Here is a 27,778-nt window from a genome sequence, read left to right on the forward strand (position 1 = left end):
GTCTGATATAATGTTATTGCCCTGGCTCTTTTTATTTTATTTTTTTTCTTAATTCCATTTGTGTGGAATATCTTTTTCTGTCCCTTTTCTCAGTTTCTATGTGTCTTTAGGATTGAAGTGGGTCTACTGTAGGCAATACAAGCTGCAAGTTTAAAACAATGGTATATTTTATGATAAATGGCAGCAGCGGAGGACAGAAATGTAGTACATTATAAGTAAGACACTTTTAAATTAAGCACAAACCTATTAAAAGTGATCGAAGACTTATAAAATTTGTATTTTATCTTAAATCTATTACAGATAACTTATAGCAGTATTATTTTACAATTAAAGATTTGTCTTGGGCTTTAGATTTACATAGATCTAGATTCAAATTTCAGTTCTTGGTAAGTTATTCAAACTCTTTATAACCAACTATTTACTCATTATAATATGGAATTAAAACTAAATTTGTAAGAATCATAAAATAAAATGATATTTTAGTTGCTTTAATGCCTTGCACATGATTCATACTGACTAAATGTGAGCTGCAATAATAATGATATTTTAGACTATTTACTTACAGTATAATATCCTTTTTATTCAATATGTTCTCCAGAAGATTCAAGAGAGGAATTCTTAGTGCAAAATCATTCTTTAAAGCCTTTCTCTTTTCTCCCCTGCTGCTCCTAGAATATCTACCTAAGGTTTTACTTACTATTCACTGCCCCATGTTTCTCAAACCACCAAAAGGACATAGATCTTACTTCCTTCATATTTCTTTAAACTATCCTTTTAAGCAGATACATTTTTTTAAACTCATCTCTCTCCTAGCTTACTGAAAGATAGTAATCTTTCATAGAGAAGATAGAGATCTTCCAACTCTTTTCTTGTTGCTCTCTGAACCATTCTCCATCCTGTAGTGCTACTTCTACAAAAAATAAATCTGAAATCGTTTTATAAATAAAATAATTTTTATTTATTTGTTTGTTTATGAGAGAAAGAGAGAAAATGCACAAACAGGGAGTGAGGGGTTAGAGGAAGAGGGAGAAAGAGAATCTCAAACAAGTTCCACACTGGGCCTGGAGCCGGACATAGGGCTTGATATCACAACCCTGAGACCATGACTTGAGCCAAAAATCAAGAGTCAGATGTTTAACTGGTTGATCCTCCCAGGTGTTCCAAAATGAATAAATTTTATAAAATAGAATAAATAAAAGTAAAGTCCTTAAACAGCTCCATGTGCCCTTAGAGTAAGGTCCAGTCTTCACTGTAGCACACCAGGCTCTTTTAGGTCTAATTTCTCTTTACTTAACTACAGAAGACTTTACTGACACACTGATCTATTTACAGTTCCCCACCTATATCATACTCCTTTTCCTATTTCATTTCCAAGCCTTTGTATGTGGGCTTTCCTTTGCCTGGAATTCCCTTCCTCCTCTTTTACCTTCCTAATCCCTACTCCCTTTTCAGGTCCTAATCATTATTCTCAACAAACCAGTCACCATACCTGACACATAATAGACTCTCTAAAAGTGTTTGTTGGATTGATAAGGTGATGATATCAGATGGAGTTTCAAGTTAGAGTGACTTCCCCAGGAATATTTTTGGAGACAGAGAATAACTTTCATATTTATATTTCAGTGTCTAAATAGTGGCTGCCACACAGTAAGCACGTAGTAAATGTTTAATGAATATTTCCTTTGAGAGGAGTCTGCTTAAATTATTTTAAATTTTTAACAATTTGTGGTTTAACCTGCATCCATGAAAGTCTTCCATTTTAATTATAAGTGTAGAGTTCAGGGAGTTTTAGTAAAGCGCGATACAGTTGTGCATGACCACAATCCCAGTTTTAGAACTTACATTGACCCACAAGGTTTCCTCATGCCCATAGGCAGTCTGCACTGATACCCCCTATCCCAGACAACCGCTAATCTACTTTTGTTTTAATTGGTGGTTAAATATGACTTACAGGGGTGCCTGGGTGCTCAGTGGGTTAAGACTCTGCCTTCTGCTCAGGTCATGATCCCGGGGTGCTGAGATTGAGCCCCACATTGTGCTCTCTGCTCAATGGGGTGCCTGCTTCCTCCTCTCTCTCTACCTGCCTCTCTGCCTACTTGTGATCTCTGTCTGTCAAATAAATAAATTAAATCTTAAAAAAATATATGACTTACAAATTTTTTTTATTCTGTCTGCTGCATTTTCATTTTGGTGATGGTTTCCTTTGCTATACAGAAGCTTCTTAATTTGATGTAGTCCCACTTGCTTATTTCTGCTTTTGTTGCCTATTATTGTTGTTGTTATTATTATTTATTGTTGGTGTATAGAAAAACAGCCAGTTTTTCTGAGTTGATCTTGTGCCCTCAGCTTCCTTAAATTCATTCATTGTCATATACGGTAGTTTTCTTGTGGATCCTTTTGGGTTTTCTCCATATAGTTTCATATCTGGAAATAGAGATAGTTGTATTTCCTCCTTTTGAATTTGAATACCATTAATTTATTTCCTTATCTAATTGCTCTGGCTAGAAGTTCCAGTACAATGTTGAATATCAGTGGTGAAAGTAGGCATTTTTGTCTTATTCCTGAACTTTGGGGAAAAGTTTTTACCATTGAATATGTTGTTAGCTCTGGGTTTTCTTAAATGCCCTTTATCAAGTTAAGAAAGTTCCCTTATATTCAGATTTTTGAGAAAGTTTATCAAGAGTGTTGGATTTTGTAAGACGACTTTTCTGTGTCACATGAGATGATCGTGTGGGTCTTCATTCTTTGTTTTATCACTATGATGTGTTGCCTGAACTGATTTTCTTATGTTGTGTTACCCTTTCATTCCTAGCATAAATCCCACTTACTCATGGTGTGTAATCATCTTAATATGCTTTTGGATTTGTTTATTGGTATTTTGTTGAGGAATTCTGCAACACTAATCGTAAGGAATAATGATCTGTAACATTCTTTTGATGTCTTTATCTGACTTTGATAGCAGAGTACTTCTGGCCTCATACAGTGAACTTGAAAGTGTTCCCTCTCCTTTTATTGTTATGAAGAGTTTCGAGAATTTGGTGTTAATTCTGTAAATATTAGTAAAATTCACCAAAGAAGCTATCTGCTTTGATTTTTTTTTTTTACTTGAAAAGTTTTTGATTAATAATTCAGTCTTTGCTTATTATAGATTTGATGAGATTTTCTCTCTGCTCTTGAGTCAGTTTAGGTAATTTGTGCATTTCTCAGAATTTGTTCATCTAGATTATCAGATTTTGTTCAAACTGTTTTCTTATATTGCTTTTTCTCTGAAGACAGAAGCAGTGTACTCACTTTCATATCTGATTTTATTTAAAAAAAAGGGATTAATAATTAGGAAAATATGTGACTTAAACACCAGTGTTATGAGGGCTCTTTATACCTCTTATTAAGTAGATTATTTTACTTTTAATAATGCCAAGGACATAATTAGATTACTATAGAATTCATTGTTTAGTTCACTTTGCTTATGAACCTAGCAACTTTATAAGTTTGATTTCCTATTTCTCCTTTGAAAAGGATGGATAATAAAGATTTTAATCTCGAAAATGAGTATCTTGTGAGGGTAGGTATTACCACTGTTACCAGTGTTTATTTCATCTTTGCTCATCCTTCTGAAAAGAGGCTCACAGTCAGCCAATGAAACAAAACTCAGTCAGAACCAGAACAAGCCAGCACTGTTTGAGACATTCCATGTAGAAGAATCTTTTATTAATATGATAAGGTGGGAAAATGAACTTCTTAAAGATAGGGAGCCAAGATGTGAGAGCTTGATGTTCTAATAACTTCTTCAGTATTTATAAAGATGCATATTTGGTTGTTTAAAGCTGTCATAAATAAAATATGGTGCTCAATGGAAATTATAACTACTCCATAGTTGTGAAGGGAATTAAAGATGTTTATCTTCTGAGAAAAGTGCTAATTAGCTCATTGATTATACAACCAAATGACTAAAATCCTCTAAAATACGTTTTCCATGAAAATTTTAACCTGACTAAAGTATATTTTCCAAAAGAATATTTTATATTAGTCCATATATTTCTGAAATTTATTCTTTACTAATACTTCTAAACTACCCATGTCTAATTAAAATATTGCCAGTTATAAAAGGATCTCAAATATGAATTTCCCAAAGATACATTTTTCAGTGAAAGATATGCCTAGGCAGAAGTTGCAAGTGGTTATTATCAGTGTTCATTTTAACCGGAGCCATCTTCGACCTTTTTTGGAGGTAAGACCCTCATTCATTCTCTCCAGAAGAAACAAAATAACCATAGTCCTTCCTTATTTTGGGGGGAGAGATGACTCTTGTTTTATGTAAAAGCAATAGTCTTTGACATTTTAGTATCAGCATGTTACCCCTTTGAGTGTTCATCATATGAACAATATCTACCATTTATTAAGCTTCTGTGTGCCAAGCATTTTGCAAAGGGCAGTGTCTAAGAATAGGGGCTTCAGAGTCAGTCTGCCTGGGGTTTATGTATTCTGGTTCTGCCTCTTACTAACTCACTCTTTATGGGCAAGTTACTTACTTAATCTTGATTACTTTTTTTCTTCTGTTAAATGGAGGTAACAATATAGGAAAACAATGCAATAAGATTTGTTAGGAATATTAAAGGAAATAATATATGTGTAAAATTTATAACTCTTTTGAATATAGTAAACACTCAGTGAATGCTTACTAACATCATGATTATCATCATTTAATATTTACAAGGAACTGTTCAGGTAATGTGCACTTTATAGATAAAAAAAGGCAAAGAAATGGTAAGTAACTTGCCCGAAGTTGCACTGCTACCAAGTGATACCTAAGCTTTGAACCCAGGTCCCTGTGACACCTGAGCCTATGCTATGAAACTATACTGTGGCCTTTGTGAAAGTGGACTGTGGATGGCATTAGTTTTAAAGATTCTATCAATATGATAGAGCACAAGCAGGGAGAGCAGCATGCAGAAGAAGAGGGCAAAGCAGGCTTCCCACTGAGCAAGGAGCCCTATGCAGGGTTTGATCCCAAGACCCTAGGATCATGACCTGAGCCAAAGACAGACGCTTAACTGACTGAGCTACCCAGGCACCCCTGTGCATGGCATTTTATTTCAACATTTTTTTTCTACCATACTGTGTAGAAAGCATCTTTTTTTTTCTAGATGTATTTAAATTCATTTTAGTTAATATATAGTGTATTACTACTTTCAGCAGTAGAATTTAGTGATTCATTAGTTGTGTATAACATCCAGTGCTCATTAGGTCAAGTGTCCTCCTTAATGCCCATCACCCAATTACACCATCCCCTAACTAACCTCCCTCCATGAACCCTCAGTTTGTTCCCTGTATTTAGGAGTCTCTTATGGCTTGCCTCCCTCTCTGCCTTTATCTTATTTTATTTTTACCCCCTTCCCCTATGATCCTCTGTTTTGTTTCTTAAATTCCACATATGAGTGAAATCATATGGAATTTGTCTTTCTCTGACTGATTTTAGTTAGCATAATGCACTCTAGTTTCATCCACATCCTTGTAAATAGCAAATTTCATTCTTTTTGATGTCTAAGTAATATTCCATTATATATAGCTACCACACCTTCTATATTCATTTATCAGACCATGGATGTCTGAGCTCTTTCCATATTTTGGCCCTTGTGAACAATAGAATAGGTATTGGTTCTTCTTTAGGTATTTGGTAGAATTCCCCTGACAGGCCATCTTGCCCTGGACTCTTGTTTATCTGGAGACTTTTGATTACTTATTCACTTTCTTTGCTGGTTATGGGTCTGTTCAGGTTTTCTATTTCTTCCTGTTTCCTTTTCCGCAGTTTATATGTTTCTAGGAATTTATCCATTTCCTCCAGATTGCCCAATTTGTTGTCATATAATTGCTCATAATATTCTCTTATGATTGTATTTCTGTGGTGTTGGTTGTGTTTTATTAGTGATTGGTAAGTCTGGCTAAAGGTTTATCATTCTTTTAAATTCTTTCAATATACCAGCTTCTACTTTCATTGGTCTGTTCTCCTGGGGTTTCTGTTTTGTTTTGTTTTTCTATACCATTGATTTCTGCTCTAGTCTTTATTATTTCCCTTCTTCTACTGGTTTTAGGCTTTCTTGGCTGTTCTTTTTCCAGGTCCTCTAGGTGTAAATTTGGAATATGTATTTGTGACTTGTCTTGCTTCTTGAGGAAGGCCTGTATTGCTATATATTTCCTTCTTAGGACTGCCTTTGTTGCTTCTCAAAGATTTTGAAATGTTGTGTTTTCATTTTCACTTGCTTCCATATATTTTTTAAATTCTTTTAATTTCCTGGTTGACCCATTCAATCTTTGGTAGGATGGTGTTTAAGCTCTGTGTATTTGTGGTCTTTCCAAATTTTTTCTTGTGGTTGTCTTGAAGGTTCATAACATTTTGGTCTGAAAATATGCATGGTATGATCTTGATCTTTTTGTACAGGTTGAGTCCTGATTTGTGCCCCAGTATGCAATTTATTCTGGTGAATGTTCCATGTGCATTCGAAAAAAAGTGTATTCTGTTGTTTTAGGATGGAATGCTCTGAATATATCTGTTAAATCCACCTTCTACTTATATGATCTGTCCTTTGCTGTGAGTGGGGTGTTAATGTCCCCTATTATTGTATTGTATTATTATATTGTCATCAATGAGTTGCTTTTTTTTTTTTTTTTAATTTTTTTTTTTTTTTTTTTTTTTATTTGACAGAGAGAGAGATCACAAGTAGGCAGAGAGGCAGGCAGAGAGAGAGGAAGGGAAGCAGTCTCCCTGCTGAGCAGAGAGCCCGATGTGGGGCTCGATCCCAGGACCCTGAGATCATGACCAGAGCCGAAGGCAGAGGCTTAATCCACTGAGCCACCCAGGTGCCCCTCAATGAGTTGCTTTAAGTTAGTTATTGATTGATGTATATGTTTGGCTACTCCCAAGTTAGAGGCATAAGAATTTACAAGTGTTGGATCTTTTTATGGGTAGACCCCTTTATCATGATATAGTATCCTCCTTCATCGCTTTTTGTAGTCTTTGGTTTAAAATCTGGTTTGTCTGATAAAAAATGTGGCTACTCCACATTTCTTTCTATGTCCATTAGCATGATAAGTGGTTCTCCATCCCCTGCCTTTCAATCTGGAGATGTCTTTGGGTATAAAATGAGTCTCTCATAAGGAACATATAGATAGGTCTTGGTTTTTTTATCCATTCTGATACCCTATGTCTTTTGATTGAAGCATTGAGTCCATTTACATTCAGAGTAATATTTTTTGCAGAGCTGGTTTAGTGGTCATGAACTCCTTTAGTTTTTGCTTGTCTGGAAACTCTTTATTTCTCCTGTTCTGAATGACAGCCTGATAGAGCATTCATGGCTGCATATTTTTCCCATATAGTATGTTGACTATATCATGACACTTTCTTCTAGCCTGCTGAGTTTCTGTGGACAGGTCTGCTGCTATGTGTCCACCCCTTGTAGGTTAAGGACCTTTTTGTCCCTAGCTCCTTTCAGAAGTCTCTCTTTATATTTGTATATTGCAAGTTTCATTATCATATGCCATGGTGTTGACCTGTTTTTGTTGATTTTTAGGGGAGTTCTCTCTGCCTCTTGGATTTTTATGTTCGTATCCTTCCCCAGATTTGGGAAGCTGCCAGCTATAATTTGTTCAGATAAACTTTCTGCCCCTTTTTCTTGCTCTTCTCCTTCTGAAACTCCTATGATATGAATATTATTTCACTTTATCAAATTGCTGAGTTCCCTGAGTCTATATTCATGATCTAATGGTTTTTCACTCCCTCTCTCTTCTTTTCATTATTTTCCAAAATTGTGTCTTCTGTATCACCTGTTCTCTCCTCCAGTACTTCAGTCCTCCTTGTGATTATATCCAGTTTTGCATCTCAGTTATATCATTTTTATTTTAGCCTGTCTGGTTTTTAGGTCTTTTATATTTGCAGCAAGAGTCTCTCTGGTGTCTTCTATGCTTTTTTCAAGTCCAGCTAGTATTCTCAATCCTTGTTGAGGTATATGCTTATACCTGTTTTGTGCAAGTCCCTGGCTTTGATATCCTCTGACCTTTCTTCTGGGGAGAATTCCTCTATAATTGTTATTTGGGCTAAATTTCTGTATCTTGTGTGTTATGGAAGCTTGTTATGTTTCCTGCACCTCAAAGTACTGCTATATTTAAAAGAAGATTTACATTGTCCAGGGCCTGGACATTCAGGAAATGTTTCTGATGCTATGCTCTGTGTACTCTGCTGTTGTGTTTTGGGTGCTCTTTCCCATGGGTCAGTCCTCTGCAGAGTTCCTCCTTGCTTGTAGTGAGGATTATTTGGACCTTTATGTAGGTGTTCTTTGATCTGTTTGTTAGAATAAACCTGGGTGGGGGGGAGCCTGATCCAAAATAGAGAGTAAGGAAAAAGGAATAAAAAAACTAAAAAGTCAAAAAACTGTAAGCCTGTTTCCAAAGGTGGCGGGTGACAGGGGGTGGGAGAAAAGAAAAACAGAAGCCTGATTAAAAAAATAAAAAAGAGAGAGAGAGAGAGAGAGAGAAAAGTAAACAAAAAAGCATACTAACAAAATCCTATAAAGCCTAGTTCCATAGGAAAAAGAAAAAAGTATAAGGAAAAAAATTAAAACATAGCCTGGTCTTATTTTCACCAGAACTGAAGAGATGTTTTGAAGCACTGATCAGTAAACTCTGTGCATGCAGCACGCTGCCTTTGCTGGTCTTCTGGGGCAGAGGCCTGCTGCAGGGAGAGTCTGCAGGGAGAGTCACTCCTGCCCCAGTAAAAATGCACTTGCCAAGCACACGAGGTATGGTGTTTGACTTAAGAGGTTCCCACCTCCACTGAGACTGCTATGCTGCTCTCTGATGTCCCACTTTGTTGGTGATAAGGTAAAATGGCACCCCACTCTCTCAACCCAGACAAGGACTCTCATCCCTGCCCCCCCCACCTGCCGCTGCTATTCAGGAAGTCCTCACAGAAAAGCAGGGCTGTCTAACACCACAAGTCTCCTGGGTTTTATCTTTGTCACAGCTGGGATTTAAAATTCCAAATCTTAAAGGAGCCAACACAGCACTGACCCACTTGCTCCTCAGGAATAAAGTTTTGCTGCACTGTGACTAGTGACCTTTGTCCCAAAAAACCCACCCCACGCCTGCTCAGCGCATGGAATCTATGGTGTGGTACCTGGAAAAGCAGTGTCCTGGTTATCCACCTGCTCTTTCACACTTTGTGCCCTGCTGATGAAAGGCGCCCACAGGGTCTTTTGTACTTGAAGAAGCAATGTACTCTTTTTTCCTGTTGTATACCAGGAAGGGGAACGATCTTGTCCAGTGCAACCCAAGAGATCCCTACACAAGTTTTAGTGCACTCTTGGCCCAGAGCCCTCCTTCACCCCAGGAGTGTGAACCAAACCTCTGGTGAAAGTCTCATACTTCCAAAACCTCAGAGACTGAACTCCACACACTCTTTGCAAAAATATACTGCAACACTCAGTTCTGCTGGCTCCCCAGTCTGTGGTCTGGAGAGGTTTTCTTCCTGTGTGAACCCAGTGCCACTCTCTCTCAACCTTTTTCTCTTTCTCTACCTTTCCTCTTCCCACTAAAAGGGTTCCCTCCCCTCTGCCACAGCCAGTTTTTCTCTCCCCCATTTCACTTCCATGCACCTCCCACCTGGCACACTATCTCCATCCAACTGTGGAGATCCTTCTTCCAATCCTGAGATCAATTTGCTGGGTGTTCCAAGTGATCTGACCTCAATGCAGCTGTGTTCAAGGGACAAGGAAAGCCTGGGAGTCCTCTTAATTCTCCACCATCTTAACTTCTATGGATTGCATTTTAGAATGTCAGGGAACCTAACCTTTTCATTTTACAGTTGAAAAAACTGAGTTGGCCAAGTACCTTAGTAACTAAAAAATCTTAAAAGCAAAATCTTTCCCATTCTTAGTCCACTGTCTTTTCTACTATACCCAAACATGTGTACGTATCCCAATAATTCTCTGGGACAACTTTTGCCATATGCATTTTGATTCTGCTCTCTGACCAAATATAAAATACTTAATTATTAGCATTTATTTAAAGCTTTTTGAGTATAAATATCTTACTAAATAATTTACTTTTACTATCATTGTTTTCTTCCTTATTCTTTTTTTTTAATTAATTTTTTATTTTTTATAAACATATATTTTTATCCCCAGGGGTACAAGTATGTGAATCGCCAGGTTTACACACTTCACAGCACAAACCAAAGCACATACCCTCCCCAATGTCCATAATCCCACCCCCTTCTACCAAATCCCCTCCCCCCACCAACCCTCAGTTTGTTCTGTGAGATCAAGAGTCACTTATGGTTTGTCTCCCTCCCAATCCCATCTTGTTTCATTTATTCTTCTCCTACCCACTTAAGCCTCCATGTTGCATCACCACTTCCTCATATCAGGGAGATCATATGATAGTTGTCTTTCTCTGCTTGACTTATTTCGCTAAGCATGATACGCTCTAGTTCCATCCATGTTGTCGCAAATGGCAAGATTTCATTTCTTTTGATGGCTGCATAGTATTCCATTGTGTATATATACCACATCTTCTTGATCCATTCATCTGTTGATGGACATCTAGGTTCTTTCCATAGTTTGGCTATTGTGGACATAGCTACTATAAACATTCGGGTGCAAGTGACCCTTTGGATCACTACGTTTGTATCTTTAGGGTAAATACCCAATACTGCAATTGCTGGGTCATAGGGCAGTTCTATTTTCAACATTTTGAGGAACCTCCATGATGTTTTCCATAGTGGTTGCTCCAGCTTGCATTCCCACCAACAGTGTAGGAGGGTTCCCCTTTCTCCGCATCCTCGCCAGCATCTGTCATTTCCTGACTTGTTGATTTTAGCCATTCTGACTGGTGTGAGGTGATACCTCATTGTGGTTTTGATTTGTATTTCCCTGATGCCGAGTGATATGGAGCACTTTTTCATGTGTCTGTTGCCCATCTGGATGTCTTCTTTGCAGAAATGTCTGTTCATGTCCTCTGCCCATTTCTTGATTGGATTATTTGTTCTTTGGGTGTTGAGTTTGCTAAGTTCTTTATAGATTCTGGACACTAGTCCTTTATCTGATATGTCATTTGCAAATATCTTCTCCCATTCTGTCAGTTGTCTTTTGATTTTGTTAACTGTTTCCTTTGCTGTGCAAAAGCTTTTGATCTTGATGAAATCCCAATAGTTCATTTTTGCCTTTGCTTCCCTTGCCTTTGGCGTTCCTAGGAAGATGTTGCTGCGGCTGAGGTCGAAGAGGTTGCTGCCTGTGTTCTCCTCAAGGATTTTGATGCATTCCTTTGGCACATTGAGGTCCTTCATCCATTTTGAGTCTATTTTTGTGTGTGGTGTAAGGAAATGGTCCAATTTCATTTTTCTGCATGTGGCTATCCAACTTTCCCAGCACCATTTATTGAAGAGGCTGTCTTTTTTCCATTGGACATTCTTTCTTGCTTTGAGGAAGATTAGTTGACCATAGAGTTGAGGGTCTATTTCTGGGCTCTCTATTCTGTTCCATTGATCTATGTGTCTGTTTTTGTGCCAGTACCATGCTGTCTTGATGATGACAGCTTTGTAATAGAGCTTGAAGTCCGGAATTGTGATGCCACCAACGTTGGCTTTCTTTTTCAATATCCCTTTGGCTATTCGAGGTCTTTTCTGGTTCCATATAAATTTTAGCATTATTTGTTCCATTTCTTTGAAAAAGATGGATGGTACTTTGATAGGAATTGCATTAAATGTGTAGATTGCTTTAGGTAGCATAGACATTTTCAAAATATTTATTCTTTGAATCCAGGAGCATGGAACATTTTTCCATTTCTTTGTGTCTTCCTCAATTTCATTCATGAGTACTTTATAGTTTTCTGAGTATAGATTCTGTGTCTCTTTGGTTAGGTTTATTCCTAGGTATCTTATGGTTTTGGATGCAATTGTAAATGGGATTGACTCCTTAATATCTCTTCTTTCTGTCTTGCTGTTGGTGTAGAGAAATGCAACTGATTTCTGTGCATTGATTTTATATCCTGACACTTTACTGAATTCCTGTATAAGTTCTAGCAGTTTTGGAGTGGAGTCTTTTGGGTTTTCCACATATAGTATCATATCATCTGCGAAGAGTGATAATTTGACTTCTTCTTTGCCAATTTGGATGCCTTTAATTTCCTTTTGTTGTCTGATTGCTGAGGCTAGGACCTCTAGTACTATGTTGAATAGCAGTGGTGATAATGGACACCCCTGCCGTGTTCCTGACCTTAGCGGAAAAGCTTTCAGTTTTTCTCCATTGAGAATGATATTTGTGGTGGGTTTTTCATAGATGGCTTTGATGATATTGAGGTATGTGCCCTCTATCCCTACACTTTGAAGAGTTTTGATCAGGAAGGGATGCTGTACTTTGTCAAATGCTTTTTCAGCATCTATTGAGAGTATTATATGGTTCTTGTTCTTTCTTTTATTGATGTGTTGTATCACATTGACTGATTTGCGGATGTTGAACCAACCTTGTAGCCCTGGAATAAATCCCACTTGGTCGTGGTGAATAATCTTTTTAATGTACTGTTGAATCCTATTGGCTAGTATTTTGTTGAGTATTTTCGCATCTGTGTTCATCAAGGATATCGGTCTATAGCTCTCTTTTTTGATGGGATCCTTGCCTGGTTTTGGGATCAAGGTGATGCTGGCCTCATAAAATGAGTTTGGAAGTTTTCCTTCCATTTCTATTTTTTGGAACAGTTTCAGGAGAATAGGAATTAGTTCTTCTTTAAATGTTTGGTAGAATTCCCCCGGGCCGCCGTCTGGCCCTGGGCTTTTGTTTGTTTGGAGATTTTTAATGACTGTTTCAATCATTTGTTTCCATGATTTTTTTCAATTCTTCTTTAATTTCCCGGTTGACCCATTCATTCTTTAGAAGGATGCTGTTTAGTCTCCATGTATTTGGGTTCTTTCCAAACTTCCTTTTGTGGTTGAGTTCTAGCTTTAGAGCATTGTGGTCTGAAAATATGCAGGGAATGATCTCAATCTTTTGATACCGGTTGAGTCCTGATTTAGGACCGAGGATGTGATCTATTCTGGAGAATGTTCCATGTGCACTAGAGAAGAATGTGTATTCTGTTGCTTTCGGATGAAATATTCTGAATATATCTGTGATGTCCATCTGGTCCAGTGTGTCGTTTAAGGCTTTTATTTCCTTGCTGATCTTTTGCTTGGATGATCTGTCCATTTCAGTGAGGGGCGTGTTAAAGTCCCCTACTATTATTGTATTATTGTTGATGTGTTTCTTTGATTTTGTTATTAATTGGTTTATATAGTTGGCTGCTCCCACGTTGGGGGCATAGATATTTAAAATTGTTAAATCTTCTTGTTGGACAGACCCTTTGAGTATGATATAGTGTCCTTCCTCATCTCTTATTATAGTCTTTGGCTTAAAATCTAATTGATCTGATATAAGGATTGCCACTCCTGCTTTCTTCTGATGTCCATTAGCATGGTAAATTCTTTTCCACCCCCTCACTTTAAATCTGGAGGTGTCTTCGGGCTTAAAATGAGTTTCTTGGAGGCAACATATAGATGGGTTTTTTTTTTTTATCCATTCTGATACCCTGTGTCTTTTGACAGGGGCATTTAGCCCATTAACATTCAGGGTAACTATTGAGAGATATGAATTTAGTGCCATTGTATTGCCTGTAAGGTGACTGTTACTGTATATGGTCTCTGTTCCTTTCTGATCTACCACTTGTAGGCTCTCTCTTTGCTTAGAGGACCCCTTTCAATATTTCTTGTAGAGCTGGTTTGGTGTTTGCAAATTCTTTCAGTTTTTGTTTGTCCTGGAAGCTTTTAATCTCTCCTTCTATTTTCAATGATAGCCTAGCTGGATATAGTATTCTTGGCTGCATGTTTTTCTCGTTTAGTGCTCTGAAAATATCATGCCAGCTCTTTCTGGCCTGCCAGGTCTCTGTGGATAAGTCAGCTGCCAATCTAATATTTTTACCATTGTATGTTACAGACTTCTTTTCCCGGGCTGCTTTCAGGATTTTCTCTTTGTCACTGAGACTTGTAAATTTTACTATTAGGTGACGGGGTGTGGGCCTATTCTTATTGATTTTGAGGGGCGTTCTCTGAATCTCCTGAATTTTGATGCTCGTTCCCTTTGCCATATTGGGGAAATTCTCCCCAATAATTCTCTCCAGTATACCTTCTGCTCCCCTCTCTCTTTCTTCTTCTTCTGGAATCCCAATTATTCTGATGTTGTTTCATCTTATGGTGTCACTTATTTCTCGAATTCTCCCCTCGTGGTCCAGTAGCTGTTTTTCCCTCTTTTGCTCAGCTTCTTTATTCTCTGTCATTTGGTCTTCTATATCACTAATTCTTTCTTCTGCCTCATTTATCCTAGCAGTGAGAGCCTCCATTTTTGATTGCACCTCATTAATAGCTTTTTTTGATTTCAACTTGGTTAGATTTTAGTTCTTTTATTTCTCCAGAAAGGGCTTTTATATATCTCGACAGGGTTTCTCTAATATCTTCCATGCCTTTTTCGAGCCCGGCTAGAACCTTGAGAATTGTCATTCTGAACTCTAGATCTGACATATTACCAATGTCTGTATTGATTAGGTCCCTAGCCTTCGGTACTGCCTCTTGTTCTTTTTTTTGTGTTGAATTTTTCCATCTTGTCATTTTGTCCAGATAAGAGTATATGAAGGGGCAAGTAAAATACTAAAAGGGTGGCAATAACCCCAGGAAAATATGCTTTAACCAAAATAGAAGAGATCCAAAATCATGAGGGGGGAGAAAGGGGATAAAAAGAGGTTCAAAAAGGAAGAAAGAAAAAAAAAAAAAAAAGAAAAGAAAAGAATTAAAAAAAGAAAACACCTAAGAAAAATGTAAAAAAGAAAAAATATATATATTAGATAAACTAGTAAAAAATCGTTAAAAAAGAAAAAGGTAACAGTTTAAAAAAAAAAATTTACCCGAAGGCGAGAAAATAAATAACAAAAAATGAAAAATGAAAAAGAAAAAAATTAAATTAACTGCAAGACTAAAAAAAATCACAGGGTAAAAGCCATGAGTTCCGTGCTTGGCTTTCTCCTCCTCTGGAATTCTGCTGCTCTCCTTGGTATTGAAACCGCACTCCTTGGTAGGTGAACTTGGTCTCGGCTGGATTTCTTGTTGATCTTTTGGGGGAGGGGCCTGTTGTAGTGATTCTCAAGTGTCTTTGCCCCAGGTGGAATTACACCGCCCTTACCCGGGGCCGGGGTGAGTAATCCGCTCGGGTTTGCTTTCAGGAGCTTTTGTTCCCTGAGCGCTTTCCGTAGAGTTCCGGAGGACGGGAACACAAATGGCGGCCTCCTGGTCTCCGGCCCGGAGGAGCCAAGAGCCCAGGGCCGCACTCCTCAGTGCGCTCTCAGAGAACAGCACCCAGTTACTCCTGTCTGCCTGACCTCCGGCCGCGCTCCGAGCTCACCGAGCCTACGACTGGTGCAAGGTCACCCTGAGCTGCAAGCTTACTGTCGGCTCTGTCTCTGTAGCCGGCTTTCCCGTTCCAATACCCGCAAGCTCTGCGACACTCAGACACCCCCAATCCTTCTGTGACCCTGCGGGACCTGAGGCCACGCTGACCCCGCGTGGGCTTCGCCCCAGTTTAACCTCTGGCGCAATGTCCCTCAGCGGAACAGACTTTTAAAAGTCCTGATTTTGTTCGTGGTTACTCCGCCGCTTGCCAGGAGCCGGCCCCTACGCCCGGGGTCTATCTTCTCGTTGCTTTGGATTCACTTCTCCGCCGGTCCGACCTTTCAGAAAATGGTTGTTTTTCTGTTTCCAGAATTGCTGTTCTTCTTCTCTTCGATCTGCGGATGGATTTTCAGGTGTTTGCAATCTTTAGATAAGCTATCTAGCTGATCTCCGGCTAGCTGAAGCAGTCTCAGCCAGCTACTTCTCCACCATCTTGACTCCTCCCTCTTCTTTTTTTTTTTTTTAAAGATTTTATTTATTGATCAGAGAGAGTGAGGGGGCGAGAGCAAGCACAGGCAGACAGAATGACAGGCAGAGGCAGAGGGAGAAGCAGGCTCCCCGCCGAGCAAGGAGCCTGATGTGGGACTCGATCCCAGCATGCTGGGATCATGACCTGAGCCAAAGGCAGCTGATTAACCAACTGAGTCACCCAGGCGTCCCTGCTTCCTTATTCTTATCAAAACAAGAGTTTGAATCATTTGCTGCCCTTTTTTCCAAGTGTTGATTTTCATATTTAAATGTATTTTGTTCTTTTGAAGTAAAGGCCTTATTTTGGATTCAGAATTGTATTGACAGGAAAAGACTAGCAGCCACCTTTCATTCCCCTATGCCTCAAACATTAATAAATTTATAAAGCAAAAAATAGGATCTTGTTTCAGCTTCTTGTTTATTTTAGAATTCAGATTACAGGTTGACTTGGCTGATGATTTGTCTTGATAGGTTACTTTATTACTAGGATTAAAGACATGAAAGAAAATTTTAATCACCGTCATTTAAATTGAACTAACCTTAAAATGATCCCCCCACACACAATTTCATATTATGTTGGGAGCACTCTGAAATAAATAGAGAAAATAATACTCTTTAAATATTATTCAACACAGTGGAAAATAAGGAGAATGTCAAAGTAAGCTAATCAGTTGTATAACAAATAGAATAGACTTTTTCCTATGTTGCCAACATGGTTTTAAATAATATATGGTTTGATATTTAAAGATATATTCAAAATGCTTAATGCACTATTAATAGGAATATTCCTCATTTTAAATGATACATGAACATTATGTAAAAATTTTACTATATCCATACACAAATAAATGTATAGTGTTCATTTTTGGTAACAAAACATAAAAGAATCATAATTTCACAACATAGGTGATAATACAAAATAATAAGTACAGAATTGTAGATTTAATCATAAGAATCTTAAAAATAATATTGAACCTTCCTCCCCATACCCTCCTCCTAGTTTCAAATGTAAAATAAACAAGATCATTACCATGCAGAATGTTTAGGAGACATTTCCACTATTGTGTTTCTAGTGGTGACTGGGCAGGAATTAAGCCTCTTAACCCTATTATATCCTTCTCACCAAAACAGTTGGTTTTTACCTCTGTTCCTATAATAGAGCAAGGAAAACTCAGAAGAGAAAGTGGAATATGCTATGACTTTTATAAAATCTTTAGTAAGGAAAAAAAACTACTAAGACATAGTTGTCAAAGAACCAGTATATTCAGCAAAACAGAAAGCATCAGAAGATGAGTATCCTGAAGACTTTAAAGCCTAATAGATACTTAGGCATTGAAATGACAAAAAGTATTATATCATCAATAAAAACAAGTAATAGAATTGACAGGAGAAATCTGTCATGAAAGTCCTATTTCATGACTATCTACTCACAAAGCCTAAACATATTAAAGCAGATTTGAGGGGCGCCTGGGTGGCTCAGTGGGTTAAGCCGCTGCCTTCGGCTCAGGTCATGATCTCAGGGTCCTGGGATCGAGTTTCGCATCGGGCTCTCTGCTCAGCAGGGAGCCTGCTTCCTCCTCTCTCTCTCTCTGCCTGCCTCTCTGCCTACTTGTGATCTCTCTCTGTCAAATAAATAAATAAAATCTTTAATAAAAAAATAAATAAATAAAGCAGATTTGATTCACTTTGTGTATTTTTGGTCCTACCTCATGCTTTCCAGCATTACCATGTCTGATAGTAACCAGCAGCATCTTAAAGAAATATAATTTTTCTGTTTTGATTATATTTATATCCTTTGACCATATATGTTTCTTATTTGTAAAATTGTTAAGGCCCTGGCACTTTGGAGGCTCATCTTTAACCACATCACTATATTAATACTGTGTTTATATGAACACAATTAAAAATCAACCTGTATGTTATTCAACATCTGAAACAAAATTAAGTTAACTGATGTATGTATTCATAATTCTGTCATTCTGTCCTTTAAAAATGAATATTTTAAAGAAATTAACTATACATTTCACATGTTAATGTGATAATATGTTATTCATTTTTTCCTCATTTTTAAAAATAATATAGCAGTGGTCTCCCATTGTCATACTTTGGTTTATGAACTTCTTTTAAAAAGCTGAAGAAATTAAATATTTTCATTCATGCCCTCTTTTTTTATATATATCACCATTTCTTTTTAAAGCCTGAGTTTTATTTTCTTGGAAAGCCTAATCTGGCTATTGTATTAGGTTTTGTTTAAGATTCAAATTATTTCTGTGTCAGTAATTTCAGTATATTAATGATGTGTTCTGAAAAATATAGAGTGATATATTTCATATATTACAATGGAAATAAGGAAATGCTTTTTCAGTAAATGGTTTTTTATTTTAGCAAGTGTATTTCCAGTTTTATATGAATCACAAAAAATGTAGTTTAATATGTGAATACATTATCTGTCATATGCCTCACATGCCTGTTGACAAATGTGATGGGGAAGATGTTACTTCTACTTAAATTCTGGGTCTTTTAGCAAAAAATTCAGTTTTAAAGGCCCTGTACAGAAATCTTTCAGCCTTGTGTTGCCGATGTTAAAAGTTAAATCCTTGAATTCTATTTAGAACTTTCTAACATTAATTAGTGGTATGACTTGTGATATTTATATCTTGCTCATGCTATAGCCATCCATGAGTAAATTTTCCAGATGGTGGAAGGAGTCATTTGACTTATTCCCCATTTGAGCTGTCATGACTTGTTCTACTCTGTAATTCAGAAATTACTGATTTGTTTTTGTTATTGAACTCAAGAGTTCCAGGTTATAGAATTAAATACTCTACCATTCTACTTATATTTTTTTCTCCATCTATGGAGTAACATTCATCAAATCCTAAATTGTTACTTTAATTTTCCGTGACCAAATGTTTTGGTGTTTCCTGCTATAAGCATTAAGTGTGTCCTGGAAGTGAGATCTCTAAAGAAAAATCAGTGTGTCCCTCCAGAAGTTACTCGTCTTTTTTTACTCTGTTGCCTCTTTCAAAGCACAGTATACCACTGTCCTAAGTACACACAACATACCGTAGTGATAAAGGATGTATAGAGAGATAATGTACTCCATTATGGTTATTTACTGTTTTACAGTATTTTCCATATTCTTTCCCCCACATTTAATCCTCTCAATGACCCTTTTCAGTAGCTAAATTATGTTCCTTTTGATCATTTTACAGATAAAGAAAAATAATACAGAGATAATGAGTTTCGTGAAAACTAGATCGTTCAGTAGGTGGTATGGAATAACTGGATAAAAAAGTTCAGTAGAATCATAACTCATAGCTAAAGCCAGAATAAATTCTAGGTGAATCAAAGACCTAAACGCAAAAATAGACTGTCCCCAAGTCTATGAATTTCAGAGTTCTTTTAACTTATAAGGAAAACCTAGATGCTATAAAGAAAAACATCAATAAATCACAGACAAAAGAATAGTTTTCTTAATATAGAATGACTTCTGCAAATTGGCAGGAAAAAGACCAACAACATTCTAATAAGGAAACTAAAAATTAAAACCACTATGAAATATAATTTTCACTTATCAGAGTGGCAAAAATCAGAGTATTTGATAATTCATTTATTGGTACAACCTCTGTGGTGAAAAATACTCAAATTATAGTCCAAAGTATACACCTAGGGTTGGGAACTTCTGCAATTCTTTCACGGTATCCATAAGGTCAAAACTATCTGCGTGGTCATATTTAGATCCAGTTGGCCTTTTTAACATTCTTGACATCAGCTCTGATAATCTAAATGCAATAGTGAGTAAAGCTGCATGCCATTTAGCACAAACTAAAGCAGTAGCACCACATTTTATTAGCATGCATTGTATTCTTCACCATTACACACTTATAGTGTGTCTGTCATGACTTGTCATGTCATGACTTGTTCTACTCAACTAGTATACATTTAAGCAAACTCTCTAAGAAATAATGTGACTATGAAGAAGTCATGCTGATGGAAAGATCAGTCTCTGAACTTGGACACATTCCTTAAAGAAGACCCAGGAATTAATAACTTTGTACTTAAAATTTCCTTTGGGTGTGAAGTTGGACTCTCAGGCAGCTTTTCTATTACTTCCTCTAGATACCAAAAAATAACACTGACAGCACAAGGAAGACATTCTCTGATAAAGTTCTCTGTGTCATGACCATATCTAAAATATTGTTGATAATTTATACTAAAAGGTATGATTAGGAATTATCACGAGTTTGTTGTATGTTTATTAGATGGCTATTTGCCAGCATTAAATGTCAGCCACCTCATAGTTGAAATACTTGTAGGAAATAGGAAGCTACTCAGAAGAAACGAAGTAGGAAAAAATAAAAGTGTAAATCAGAATCTAACCTGAGTATTTTGCCATGGGTAAAAATGAAGGGCAGAGACTTAGTAATGGTCTTCTGATTTGTCCCCCCATTAATTGGCAGTAAAATGGCTTGGCTTTTAATGAAGTCTTCCTATATCCTGCTTATAAATCATATTTTGTATTTAATTCATTCTTACTTGGCTACCTGTTTTTTTTATTTATCTTTAACTATGATAGTAGTGATAAAGGATGTATAGAGAGATAATGTACTCTATTATGGTTATATACTGTTTTTCTATTACTTCCCTTGATAAGACTTTTCCTTTCCAATTATTCCTGCCTAGAGTTTCATCTCTCTCTCTCAACTTCTTTCTCAATAGTCCGAATCTATATACTGTCAAATTGCAGATGTTCTCCATACGTCCATTATTAATTCAACTATTTTTACTTAATGTTTTACTCCTCTGTGTAGGGTTCATTATCACTAATGATATTAATTGTAAGGGTCATAAGTAACTAAACCATGAAATTAAAATTTAAAAGTTTATTTTTCACTATGCTGCACCTTTTAATTTTCCTTGCTGTGCTAAACTTCCATTGACTAGATTTTCAGCCCACTCATCCTAAAATTATTTTTTCCCTTTTGAATGTATTACTGAAGATAGGATAGGCTTGTTAAAATTTTATATTTCCTTAATATATAAGCCTACACGTGAAAGAGTATTTCTCTATAGCTAATCTTTACTCTCTCCTTCAAACTGAGGGCACTTGTCTCAGACATACATTATATGTTAATATAGCAAATGAGTGAATGAAACAACACAAAATTTAAAATCTAAATGACTATTCAACTATGCATGTCACTATAGCAATTTAACTCTAGGACATCAAAATCTTAAACCTTATCAGGTAAGGGGCAGTAGGTAGGAGAGACCATTAGAGGAATTGATTCGAGGTTCTTCAGTAACCTCTTTTCTGAAGGTCTTTGCAAAACATTGTGCAGTTTTGTGAGTTGTTTTTTGGGGTTTTTTTTTTTTTAAGATTTTATTTATTTATTTATTTGAGAGAAGGAGAGAGAACAGGATTGGGGGTAGGGAGCTCAGTGGGACAAAAATCCAAGACCCTGGGACTCCTGGGTGGCTTAGTTGGTTAGGCAGCTGCCTTTGGCTCAGGTCATGAACCCGGGGTTCTGGGATTGAGTCCTACATGGGGCTTCTTGCTCGGCGGGGAGCCTGCTTCTCTCTCTGCCTCTGCCTGCTGCTCTGCCTGCTTGTGTTCTCCCTCTCTCTCTCTCTCTCTTTGTCTGACAAATAAATTAATTAATTAAATCTTTAACCAAAAATAAAAGAATCCAAAACCCTGAGATCATGACCTAAACCAAAATCAGACACTTGACCAACTGAGCAACCCAAGCACCCCCATCGTGCAGCTTTTCAAAATCCAGTCAGCTGGAAATGACATCTGTATTCTCTTCGTTTGCCTTTTTATTGGTAAAAATTTATTGATGCCTTTTAAAAGCCAAGGTGCTGAGAGCTTTAGAACTTTTGAAGTTCATACTATGTAAAAGATATTTAAAAGAATGTGTGAAGATAAATTATATGTAAAGACACATCTTAAATAAGCCATATAATAATGAGTTACTATTGACATGCTTGTTTTTCTCCTGCAGCAGCAATGATAATTATGTAAATAAGTCAAAAGCCACATTGTTTAAAAATTAATGATTTTAACATTAAAGCCTGAACTGGGGTTTTTTTTTCCCAACATTGGATAAATATTTAACTACAGAAAAGTGAGCAATTTAAAACAAGACACAATCCAGGTAATAGATGGCAAGGGCCAGAGTAATTGTTTTAATTGAATCACATTTATAACAAAGTCGCACGTCAATTTCTTTCATTTATTCAGATTGATGCAGACTTTGAACAAATAGGAAATGTAATCTGCCATACAAGAACACTTTATTTTGTAGCTGTTAATGGACTCTTGAAATTTTCTTTTGGCAGATGGAGATGGACACATGGATCACTTACTGCCAGGCTGTGAAGATAAAAACTGCCAGAAAAGCATCATTTACTTAGCAAGATCTGGAACGAAACAGGTATATCAGCTTGTTTTTTAATGTCAATACAGTTACCTTCTTAAAATCTTCAGAGATTAGAAAAAGTATCTGAATAATCAGAATACAGTGAAACCCTATACAAATTATTGACTTCCTCATTTTAATTTAATGAAATAAATTTGAATATTTTTGTGTTTATTTATTGAGAGGGAAAGCACTGTTATAATCATTTCTGGTGAAGAAGACCAGTTTTGGTCCTGTAATTAAATGACCCATTCGCATTTTACAGGCTAGGAATATTGTAAAATGCACTGTAACTATAACAAAAGGTTATGGAGAAGAACATCACATCTGTTGTCAAGGCTAATCTTGTCTTTATTTGTGCTAAATGGACCCGTTTCATTCTCTCAAGCTAACATTTTACCTATAGCTTATGGATAAAGAGTTTAGAATCCACAGATTACTATGGCAGTGATAGGTTGTAACACTGAAAATTTTTCCTTATTGTTAGTACTACCAGAGAAAACCAGTATTATTATAGTACTGGAATTACTCAGTTTTGTTTTCTATCTTAGGGTAAGAAATTATTGCCCTTACAAGAAACCACATTTTATGGTAAAACACTAAAGAAAAATCTTCATACAATCAATAGTCTAAAAACATTTAGATTCTGTACCTATAAATTTTATTATCTTAAGCTTTTTTAAGTTTTTAATCACTGAAAACATGAGGTCAAGTAACACCTAATCATGTTTCATAGGTATAAGTAAACATAGTAATTATAGCCTGGCTTCAAGCAACAGACTACTGTAAGACTATTTTCAAATTATACAGTCATCTCTCTCTAGGAAGATAAATGTCACAGTTCTTTGGTGACTATTAAGGATGTCATATTAATAAAAAATCTTTTTACTTTTTAGACCTTAATATATTTACCTTAATAAGAACACTTTATCCTCACTAATAAACTGTCAGCCTTTTCAGAAGTTTGTGATAACAGCATTTTGTGAAATTTCCCATCTTCTTCCAAAACAAAACCAACTATTTTTTCAAAGTCAAATGAATCATTAAAACATTTTGATGATAAATAATATTTTTTTGCTCTTAGGAAAGATTGAAAAATTAATCTAAGATGTAAATGAGTTTTTTTAAACAGTTATTTCCTATAAATATGTATTTATTATTAGCTTTATTTTCTCTTTTTCTTTGGCAAGTTATGCTTTCTTTGGAAAACCTAGATTATGTTTGGGGTGCCCAATGTACAAATCCCTGTTCAAGAAACCATTTTTAATATCATTTGACTTGAAGCCATATAGAGTCACCTGCTTAAAAGAAACCTGTGTAGCCTGCTGTCATTTCAAGCCAGCTGCACTGGTTTGAACATCTCTAGGGTGTGTGCCAGTATTCATACTTTTAACTAATTTTAGGCGTATCTATAATTTTAATGGTATGATTTCTTCTCTTAAGATTTTTACTTTGCATTAGCTTGAGTGGATTAGGGTACTCAAAAGAGAAATGGATTTCCAAAAGCTCTTTTTGAAATCAACTTTATTCTCTCTGGTCTTTTCATTATAATCAATATAAAAATAAAGAACTTACTAAGCTGTTTTGGTGACAAAGCTCATCCCCCTGGACAGGCAGAGCTTCTTCAATGCTGGTGTTGTCAGGGAACCTCAGAACTCTTGGCTCTGAAGATATTGACTGAAGTCATCATCATGTATAAAAGGCAAAACAGGGGAACAAGGGAGATTCTATCATCTTCCTTCTTCCTAAGCTGATCCTTCTGAAAGGACATCAGTACTAGATAATATTACAGTTTGCTCTCATTTAAAAAAATATTCATTTGCTGGGGCCTACGTGGCTCAGTGGGTTCAGCGTCCAACTCTCGGTATCCACTAAGGTCATGACCTCAGGATCTTGAGATCGAGCCCCCTGCTGGGCTTCATTCTCAGTGGGAGTCTCATTGAAATTCTCTCTCCTTTTCCCTCTGTCCTTCCCCCTTATTCTCTCTCTTTCTCTCTCTCTCTAAAATAGGTATCTATTTAAATTTAATAGGTATCTATCTAAAATAGGTACCTATCTCTCTAAAATAGGTAAATAAATCATTAAAAAATATTCTTGAAATTACATTTCCACTCAACACAGCTTTAAAATGGGGAGATTGAACTATAGGAATCAGCATCAATTCAAACCTAAGATTCTGTGATTTTGTAAAAATTTTTTAAAGGCTCTATTGTACCAGTTCAAGGAAAAATGATTACGATGAAATTTAAATGGGACTTTATTTTTTCTAGAGTATCAATTATCTGTTTATCAAACTAAATTATAATATCCTTAGATTGTAGAGATAAAGAAGTTTAAGTAAGATGATGCTTATGAAGACTTTTAATAGATTGTTTTGCGAATGGTGAATTTTTTTTTTTCTAAAGTAACTGTAAAATCTAATCTTTTTCCTCTTATTCCATAGTGGGTTCCAGTCCTACAGGAGTTCAGCAACAAGGGCACACTCTGGGGTTTTGTGCCATTTGTGCATGAACAACGACCAACTGAAATACCACTTCCAATTACCCTTCATATTGGAGACTATAACATGGATGGCTATCCAGATGCACTTGCCATACTTAAGAATACATCTGGAAGGTATGGAAATTAAGTCAAGTGAGAAATATTTGTGCAAATTCTTTGATTTGATACTTTGTTAACTGAATAGCTCCTAAATATGGTAGAGTACCTTAAATAAGGAACATGATAAGTTTGATTTCTAATTGCTTATGTCGTAACTAAACTTCCAGTGGCTTAGAATACCTGTTCTTTTCCACAAATTTATTTTCTGTAGAACAGAAACAGAAATTTGAAAAATGTTTTTCATTCAAAAATAGTTTATTTTTAGAAGGCCAAAATTTTTTTCCTTAAAAAGAGTACAATTTAATATTCAATTCAATAAATATTAGCTGAGCCTTTTTTATGTGTAATTACACACGATCCCTACAGTCAGGAAGCTTCCATTCTGGAGATAAGAGACAAGCTGGAAAGCAAATACTGAAATATCTGTATTACATTCAATAATAGAGGCACATTATAGAGGACAGAGTGATTGTACTCTTGGTTTTTTGTGTGATTTTTTTTCCTGGAAATAGTTGAAATTTTATTTCCTTGTTGGTTTAATTTCTGTATGTGAATATAGTTGATACACAATGTTACATTAATTTCAAGTGTACAACCTAGTGATTGGACAAGTCTATACATTATGCTGTGCTCACCACAAGTGAGCATAATTGTGCCACACAAGCACAGCATAAGTGTGCAGCTACCATCTGTTACCACACAACACTATTACAATACCATTAACCAATATTCCTTATACAGTCCTTTTTTTTTATTCCTGTGACTTACTCTTTTTATAAAGGAGGCCTTATCTCTTACTCCCTTTCACCTGTAAGGCCAAAATTTTTAAAACCAAATAACCCTGTTACATTTTCAGACTGAAAACCATCATGCTTAAGAGCTGAACCTCAGCTTCAGTCTGAGTCCAGCCACTTATCACCCATCTGACCTTAGGCACATTACATGAACTCATCTGTAAGACCAGAGTAATAATTGTATCTGTCTCTTGCAGTTGTAGTGAAGATTAAACGAAGTAAAAATAAGTGAAGGAATTAGTGAGTACCCAGCACGCACAGACTTTTAGTGAATATTGCCTTAGTGTTGTTTGTTTATAACTGCACAAAATTTCAAACATGATTATTGATATTATTCATATACATAAAATGTATATTTACTGCATTATCAGTGATTTTGAGTGCTGCAACTCCTTTTTCTCCTTAAGTACAGGTACCAGTAAATAAACCAACATGGTTAAATTTATAATTAGACTGACTCTTTGCAGATTCTGTTCATAAGATTCTTCCTAAATTTTAATACCTTATTGTTTTCTTCCTATGATTAATTATATTTTTTGGCCCTTATTCATTACTATCTCCTGCATCATTATCTACACAGTTTTTCCTCTGTGCATTAATTCACTCTGGAATTAATGATGATTCAGCTTCACATTTCCTACCAGGCACATGATGCAAAACAACTTCCCTGCGGGGGGGGGGGGGGGGGCAGATATATTGTTGCTTTTAACACCAAACAATGTCATCTAGAAATCTGATTTTTAGAGGAACATATATAATTAGTGACTGTCCCTAAATATTGTAGAAAATTATGGAGAGTCTGTACTTAAATTTTCTAAGGATTTGATTTGAAATTATAATTGCTCTAAGTTATATATGTGGAATTTTCAAGGGACATGATCATCATGCTTCATAACTATGTGTCTGAAAGCAATTTTTTAATTTAATTTTACTTTTTCAGTGTTCCAAGATTCATTGTTTATGCAAACACCCAGTGCTTCATGCAATATGTGCCCTCTTTAATACCCAGCACCAGGCTCTCCCAACCCCTAACTCCCTCCCCTCCAATACTTTCCCTTTGTTTCTCAGAGTCCACAATCTCTGAGAATCAGAGTCCACGAATCTCTGGTTCGTCTTCCCCTCCAGTTTCCCCCAAATCACATCTCCTCTCCACCCAGTGTTCTCCATGTTATTCCTTGTGTTCCACAAGTAAGTGAAACCATGTGATAATTGACTCTCTCTGCTTGACTTATTTCACTCAGCATAGTCTCCTCCTCTTCCATTCTTTTGTTGTTACAAAAGTTGGGTATTCATTCTTTCTGATGGAGGTGTAATATTCCATTGTATATATGGGCCATATCTTCTTTAGCTTTTCATCTGTTAAAGGGGATTTCCACAGTTAAGCCACTGTGGCCATTGCTGCTATGAACACTGGGGTACAGATAGCCCTTCTGTTCACAATATCTGTATCTTTGGGGTAAATACCCAGTAGTGCAATTACAAGGTAATAGGGTAGCTCTATTTTTAATTTCTTAAGGAATCTCCACACTATTTTCCCAAAGCAGCTGCACCAACTTGCATTCCCACCAACAGTGTAAGAGGGTTCCCCTTTCTCCACATCCTCTCCAACATTTGTTGTTTCCTGTCTTGTTGATTTTGGCCATTCTAACTTCTGTAACATGGTATCTCAATGTGGTTTTGATTTGAATCTCCCTGATGCCTAATGATGATGACCATTTTTTCATGTGTCTGTTAGCCATTTCTGTGTCTTCTTTGGAGAATTGTCTATTGATGTCTTCTACCATCTTTTGACATAATTATCTGTTTTGTGGTTGTTGAGTTTGAGGAGTTCTCTATAGATCTTGATATCAGCCCTTTGTCTATAGTGTCATTTGCGAGTATCTTTTCCCATTCCATGGCCTGCCTCTTTGTTTTGTTGACTGTTTCCTTTACTGTGCAGAAGCTTTTGATCTTGAGGATGTCCCAAAAGTTCA

The 27,778-nt window shown here is 36.4% G+C and overlaps 1 protein-coding gene across 1 annotated transcript in view; it reads left to right on the top strand.

The window, feature by feature from the left end:
- Positions 1 to 27,778, top strand: part of ITFG1 (integrin alpha FG-GAP repeat containing 1) — a 307,089-nt gene that overhangs the window by 131,051 nt on the left and 148,260 nt on the right. The window contains exons 9-10 of the mRNA XM_082711008.1: positions 22,331 to 22,425; positions 24,854 to 25,026. Of these exons, the coding sequence (XP_082567134.1) occupies positions 22,331 to 22,425; positions 24,854 to 25,026 (268 nt within the window). The remainder of the gene's footprint in view (positions 1 to 22,330; positions 22,426 to 24,853; positions 25,027 to 27,778) is intronic.

The sequence above is a fragment of the Mustela nivalis genome (genome assembly GCF_964662115.1).
Source record: "Mustela nivalis genome assembly, chromosome: 18".
Taxonomy (NCBI): domain Eukaryota; kingdom Metazoa; phylum Chordata; class Mammalia; order Carnivora; family Mustelidae; genus Mustela; species Mustela nivalis.